The 7,373-nt window shown below is 39.9% G+C and overlaps 1 protein-coding gene across 1 annotated transcript in view; it reads right to left on the bottom strand.

The window, feature by feature from the left end:
- Positions 1 to 5,358: 5,358 nt before the first annotated feature.
- Positions 5,359 to 7,373, bottom strand: part of ST8SIA4 (ST8 alpha-N-acetyl-neuraminide alpha-2,8-sialyltransferase 4) — a 58,816-nt gene continuing 56,801 nt past the window's right edge. Inside the window, exon 5 of the mRNA XM_009276944.2 lies at positions 5,359 to 6,322. Coding sequence (XP_009275219.1) covers positions 6,040 to 6,322 — 283 coding nt within the window. The 3' untranslated portion in view covers positions 5,359 to 6,039. The remainder of the gene's footprint in view (positions 6,323 to 7,373) is intronic.

Below are 7,373 nucleotides of genomic sequence, written 5' to 3'. Positions count from 1 at the left end.
ACAGGCTGGGGTCTGCAGTCCTGCTCCAGCCACCGGTACCGAGTCCCTCACTCGCCTCACTCGTGCTGGTGATCCCCAGCAGCTGGTTTCGGGAACACACACCATTCCCACCCCATGGCTGGAGGTTAAAGACCCCCCTACTTGTTCCAGCTGTTGGCACTGAATCATAGAATCATACAATCAGTTAGGATGGAAAAGACCTTGAAGATCATCGAGTCCAACCGTAAACCTAACACTGCCAAGTCCACCACTAAACCATGTCCCTAAGTGCCACACCTACACATCTTTTAAATACCTCCAGGGACGGTGACTCAACCACTTCCCTGGGCAGACCGTTCCAACGCTTGGCAATGCTTTTGGTGAAGAAATTTTTCTTAATATCCAATCTAAACCTCCCCTGGTGCAACTTGAGGCCGTTTCCTCTCATCCTATCGCTTGTTACTTGGGAAAAGAGGCCAACACCCACCTCGCTACAACCTCCTTTCAGGCAGTTGTAACGAGCCACTGAGACTCCCCGACTTGCTCCAGTAGCTGACACCACAGGCCAGGGGTGCCCACATCCCCAGTCTGACTCCAGCACCTGGCACCCAGTCCTCTCACAGTGGTCCCCCAGCAGCTGGCACCGAGTCCTTGCAGCATTCACACACATGGGATAGAAAGTGAGATTACGCAGAGAGGTAGTTAAGAAAAGATTTAATGGGGAGTTAGGACAGACTGTGGCAATCAGGCCCAGGGCTCAGCCAGACAAGCCTACTGACCAGCCACAGTTTACACGCGAGCGGCCCCTTTTCTGTCTGTTCCTCTTTTCTTCCTCCCCTGCACATTGCCTCATGAGTTTTGCACAGTCCCATTGACTCCCCTCCAACATCCCGGACCCTCAGTTCTGCATCCTTATCAGCCGCAAAGTCCCGTTTGCCTGCAGTTTCTTGATAGCTGTTCAGTTAGTGTGACTGATGGGGTTGGCTTCTTGTCTTTGTCTCCATTATGATTTGCCTGTCAGGTTTGTGTCTCCATATACTTTATTGCTTCCCCCTTTTCCTTAGTATCCCATTTGACAAGGTCCTCGATCAGATAATCTTACTGGAATAAACATTCCTACACTCCACATATCCTTACCAGTTAGTGCGACTGATCAGTTTTGGTTCTCATTGCTGCCTCCCTTATCATTTGTCGGTCAGGTTTGTGTCTTTCTGTGTTTTTGTTTATGGCTTCCTCCTTTTCTTAATATCCCCTTTTGTGTTGAGAAAGTCCTTGACCAGACACCTTAAAGGAGCAGACACTCTCCTTCCACATATCCTTACAATTAGCACATAATTGAAAAATTTTATCACAACTGTGTTACAAAGGAATATGGAACAGAATATAGCAGAAAAAATGAAAAAAACTTCTTTATTTTACAGTTATACAAATAAAAAACAATCCCCATAGCTGTACTTGAACTAATATTAACAGTGTCAAACATGACAATCCTGACAGAATACATATCAATACTTTAAACCACAGAAATTATTACATACGCTCAGTAGCAATAATACTGTGCAGGAATGAAGCTCTCTGTAAACGCTCTTCCTTTATTTTATCTACATTTAGAACAATTGTGCTTTTCCCTACACAAAGTAACAGTGCTCTTAAAAATAAATAATGTGCAATTTCAGAGTTATATCCTGAAATATGCTAATCTAGATCCCCATCTAAATCCTGGACACATCTCTCCCAGGAAAGTCACTGTAAAGAGTGCTCAGCACTTTGCTAGATAAAACAATAAAAAAAGGTACTGAACCCACACTTGTTTTTCTTCAAATTGCAGTCAATTAGAGAAAAGGTGCTGACCTCAAGCATATGTTGATTATATTGTTTAAGAAAAGAATGGTACAGTCTTCGTTACACATCAGGTTTCAAAGGTTCAGTAGATCTTATATCTAGAGAGTGGCTCAGAGCTGTGGGAAAGAGAACTGTCCCAAAGCTGAAAACTTAACAATCAAATATATTTATCTATTACTTTTTATGAAATATGAAGGACTCTGCCACAGAAACATTAACATGTACATTAATAAACAATTTACAATAAATTTATCTGAATGAAAAAAAGTTGTTCACTGTAAAGCTGCCATAAGAGTCAGAAAAGTATACACTGTCTGCTGTCTTGATGTAGCTCCCAGTTCTTATTTTTAACATACATTTAGGAACCATAGCTGGCAATTGATATGACTGATGTGAGGATAAATCTGAGGTACACTCAACTGATGGGTGTTCCTCAGTTGTTCCTCACCAGGGCAGATATCATTACAATATTAAGGATCCTTCTTTTTATCCTATCTATCTACTTCGTATTAGTTGTTGATTGTGTTGGATGATAAAAGTGGTAATTATAATAAAGCCTGTTTATCTGATCTGTGCTGTAGGCAGCACAGGAGGTGTGAATGTATATAAACAACAGAAATCAACCAAGGCAGCTATGGAGGCTTGAGCTGTTGACTGCTGCCCAGTGAAGGACCACAGAGTGAAATTTATTCCACTGTCAAGCCCCTATACAGCAGCTAAGCCTTTGGGGCTGTGCCCCAGGTCACCTATAGGGATAAACAGTCACACAGTGGAAGTAATCTGTTTCTTCATTCACGACCTGGGATGCCTCAACAGAAATGCACAAAGAGCCCCAGGGCAATACAGAGCCAGGAGGTATAAGGGAAAGGTAAGAAAGGATGTCTGCAATGAATCCACTGCTGCAGCTTCCCAGCAGTGAGAGGGCTAACAACAAAGGCCATGTAAGCTAAGAGGAAAATCTCTGGGCATGTCCCACCTCAGGTCACCCTAGAGTAACCAGTTACTGGTGGTCACAAACCACCTCAAAACAGACAATTTGCAGCACAACAAACTGCATGCCAGGGAGCCCCAGAAGCTTTGGGCTCCACATAGACACAGACCTTATACAAAAGCAATAGAGCAAAATGACTCCTAGTGCTTGTGAAAACCTGCACAGTCAAAGACTACAACTGCTATTTGCCTCAGAGGATGGTTTGAAACCTACCACTCACTACATTACACTTCAGCTTAGGATAAACCTGAGGCAGGTGAGACAGGAGATGGGTTAGTGAGGAGTCCTATGCTTCTGGTAGAGAGAGACACACCTGGGTGGCAGTTTGAGGGGAGGGTGCTATGAGAAGGATGAGTGTGGATGGTGGTAGAGAGCCATGGTGCCAGAAGCGTGCAGTATTGAAAGTGGAAAGCCTGCAGGAGACGAGATTAAGGCCCAGTTTTGAAAAGGTATGGGCAAACTCTGTTGTCTTGGAAGTAGGTGCTACTGTCATGTCTTGTGCCAAATCAAGTCAGAGAAACCTTGCCCTGTTCTATCAGATTTAGTGATAGGGTAAAAATTTGGACTCCATGGCTTGTGTACTAAAGTTAACTTCACTCACAGAGAATCAAGTATGAAGCTTGCAAAACAGGCTCAGGCCAAATTTTTCTTCATGTGCTGACTTTAAAGACAAACTTTCTCATCTATCTTCCTATTTACATCTCATTGTTTTCACTTATACAACTACACAAGTAATTTTTTTTTTTTTACTACCATAGGAATTAGAGTGTCTCCATCTACTTTGCTCTCAGAGAAATAATCAATTGGTGTATTAAAACCTTCCCTGAGGTGAAAAAAATCACCTGTCAGTTAATATTTTAGTCTACTTGAATTCCCTTTTTGTTGATGGCCTGACACTAGAGAGAAGAAGAAAAGACATTCCCAGAAGAAAAGATAAAGCTAAACAGATGCTTCTCTGAGCTTCTGTGAGACTGGCACCTGTGAATTAGTTATCTCAATAGAAATTCTGTCAATGTATATGAAATATGTTTTAAAAGATCAACAGCAGCAAAACCCTAACAGAAAGAACAGGAATACGCCCACCTTGCATCAAGGAAATAACCTTGTCTTAAACTGCAAGTTTACACAATGTACACATAACACCCTCTGGCTTATCAACAACAAATTAAACACATTCCAGTCTGTATTGCTGTTTAGTTCCTTGCGATGCTTTAGTTTCAGTGGTGATCACGTTAGGATCACATCCCACACCTTAGCATATAGCCAAAGTAAAGTGTCCTGGGTAGGAGAGACTGGTGAATAAGGAAAGATGCTACTCTGTCTTAGATATAGCAGAATGACTTTCTGTTTCCCATCAACTTTTGGCAAAACTGTCCGCAAGGCAGTGATTTAGCTACTAAATTTGCATAATCACACACCTCTAGTCACGCACGATGAGATACATGTGAACTTAAGAGGAAAAACGGGTTAATAAATGGCACTTTTAGCTAGTAAATGTTTGTGAGTGTTCTGCTATATATGAAATTGCTCAAGCTAGTTCAAAATTCAATAGATACACCGAGTATCATATTTGGAGATGAGGACCTAACGTAAAGCTGAAAACATAACAAGAAAATACCCATACATTGTATCTGCATGCCTCCTCTTTAGCCTAGCCTGACATGAAAATGGTGGAACCATGGTGTTGTTCATTTACCTGCTCCATTAGCGCTAAAACATATCATATGCAGGCAGGTTTTGTATCTGAGTATATGCTGTACTGACACTCCACCCTGCCCTACCCTCCTGTAATTTCTTGTTCTTTTTTGAAAGAAGAGAGTGAAAGAATTCTTGGTTTCATCGATAAACTAAACTGATGCTCAGAAAAATCACTGTGAGATAATGTGTTATTTCAGCTCTGTGTTATTTCAGTCAATTACATATTAGAACATCAAGCTGATACAAAAGAGGTATATTAGAAATATCATCCAACAACATCAGAAATTTAAGTTTTAAAAGAACTGTTTGATCTACAGTTCTTTTATTTTCCATTTAATTGGCTATGTCTTTTTTTTGCTTTAGACGTGTTCCAATGTCACCTGAGTTCCTTTAGACTTTGTGTTTTACTTTCAATCAGGAATAAAAATTGTGTATATATATATTTGAATGTATGAAATAATTCCTTTACTCCTGCAGATTTTTCTGAAGAATGAAATTCTATATGCAAAGTCAGTAAAGAGGCTTTGCTTTGAAATGCTTAATTCAAAAATTTAAATAACATAAAGAATATGTTCCCTTCAGCAACAAAGAAACATACTAAATCTACACCATTTCTTCAAGGAAAGGAGAAAATATGTATAAGAGTAATCTTTGGTACCAAAAATAAGGGCACCTTCTTGTATGTGTTCAAATCTGAACGCAACAGAAAAACTTTTCTTTAAAAATGGATTAAAATGACCTCTGAGTGGTTCCATGTAGTGGGTATTGATAGCGGTAGCTAGAAAAACAATTGGAACGTGAAGGATTGTGTGACAGCAGGATACGGATACAACACAATAACAATTGATGAAATATTTGATGTTTCCCTCCACCCTCCCACCCTTATGAAAATTTTTCCTAAGACAATGCTGTAAGATATACACTTTTAATTATTCATAACAACCTCAAAATCCTTTAAGGACTCCAATACTCAAAAGCAACAAAACCCAACCAACAGCAATAAGAAAAAGAGCAACAAAAGCTGAGGTTATAATACAAGATCAGAAACAGTCCTCTGACTGAAGGCATTTACTGATTTGTTTGATCTTATGGACTTCACTTTCTCTACTCGATTCCATCATGATGTTTTCTGCCAAAGCCTGGTTTATTTGCTCAAGAAAATATTCCATCCACTAGGGATTTCTTCTGTGGGCTGTCTGACCACAGTGGGAAGTCAGCAGTAAGCAGGCTATATTTTTCTTCTTTAATTCATGATGAATGTGTCACTGGATCCTGTGAACACTACTGAGTATACATTCAAGCTTTGTTCTTAGTGAAAGTGGCACTTACTTGAACCCTTGCAGTCAAGATAGCTTAGTTATATAGCACTTTACAGGTATAATAGCTGGTTATGTACTTCTGATAAAATTTCTTTTTCCGAGGGCTTAGTGGGTATTGAAACATATCCTCACTGGGATCCCATTGCCATTCCACAACATCTGTATGATGAAGTGTGTATTCTGTACTTCTTACTGTACTTTACATGTGCTTTATTGCTGTATGCATTTCCCTGTTGTTAATTTAAGTGCTCCTCTGTTATGTAACACATACAACGTTTTAAACTCTAATGGCATCCTATGAGGACTGGCATTAGAAAAGTACCGATACTTCAGATCATCATAATAATGATACTTGACTGGTTTTCCATGTAAATCCTTTGGGAATGGCCAAAATCCATACAGGTGAATTTCATCACAAAATCTGGTGGCAAGCGTATACATGAGGAGACCAGTGCTGGGTCGTTTAATGTGGACCTTGTTTGTCAGCCAATAGCTGCAAAGAAAGAAAAAGGACATTAAGAAACTCTCATACAACTTCATGTGAGTAAGTCCTGCAAACTTATTTTATCTATCATGCATTCATTTTACACTATAAAAAAGCAAAAGTTTCCTCCTTCTTTCTAAACTGAGATCATAAATGATGACCCTGTTCTGGCACACCGTTATTCCACCTAGAAGAGAAGTGAGATCTTATTTAACACAGTGCTGAAGAAAAGCTGGCCAACTAAGGTTCTTAGTTCAGGCTTTAACCCTAACAAGAAGTCACAATGCCTGCAAATGCTAGAAAACTGCAGTTAACCTCCTCAGCCAGATCAGGGAACAGTCTCTTGCTATAAACTTTGACCTCTTGCAGTATCCAATTCAGCCCATCAAGTCAGCCCTACACAGCATATTTGATTGGCCTAGTGATTACTTCACAGATTGCTTGTCTAAATAGAAAGGAAATGGAAATAATAAACATAACACATTAAGTATGCAACTTTCAGAAGTAAACAGAAGTGAAGCTTTAATTACTTTGCTTGTAAGTAAGTACGTAAAGTGCCTGTTTGCTAACGGCAGACTCCAGAAAAGCAAAATTTTACACTTATAATTTTAAAAAGGTTTTTTTGTGTACTCAACAGTACACAGATCCAATGAGGGTATAGAACAGTTTGCTGGGCCAGTAACAACATGTCTGGTTGTGGGTTTAGAAGCTGCAGAGAGTTTTGGTGGGTAGATGCAGAAGGAACATGGGAACTGAACTGGATTCCAGCACGTAGGTCACATTGGCACCTTCAAAATCTGTCACCAACATTGTTTTACATCCCCAGTCTTTAAAAATAAAACTTCATTAAAGTAAGTGCCAGCCTGTTACTGGCAAAACACTTCTCCCAAGCCTGATTCAATATAAAGCTTGTTAGCACTTTATAGAAATAAAAAAAGTGTATTTAGAAACTTAAACCTGGTCATTCTGCTGGTTCAGATAAACAGCAGCCACGCACACAGTTGTGCTAGTCAAATTGTGGGAACGAGTGGCTGCAAGTGAGGGAGGTAAGCAAGTTGTT

This window comes from Aptenodytes forsteri, unplaced genomic scaffold (genome assembly GCF_000699145.1).
Source record: "Aptenodytes forsteri isolate BGI_AS27 unplaced genomic scaffold, ASM69914v1 Scaffold370, whole genome shotgun sequence".
Lineage (NCBI taxonomy): Eukaryota > Metazoa > Chordata > Aves > Sphenisciformes > Spheniscidae > Aptenodytes > Aptenodytes forsteri.
Note: the sequence above shows the minus strand (reverse complement) of the source record. Positions and strands in the feature narration are given on the sequence as shown.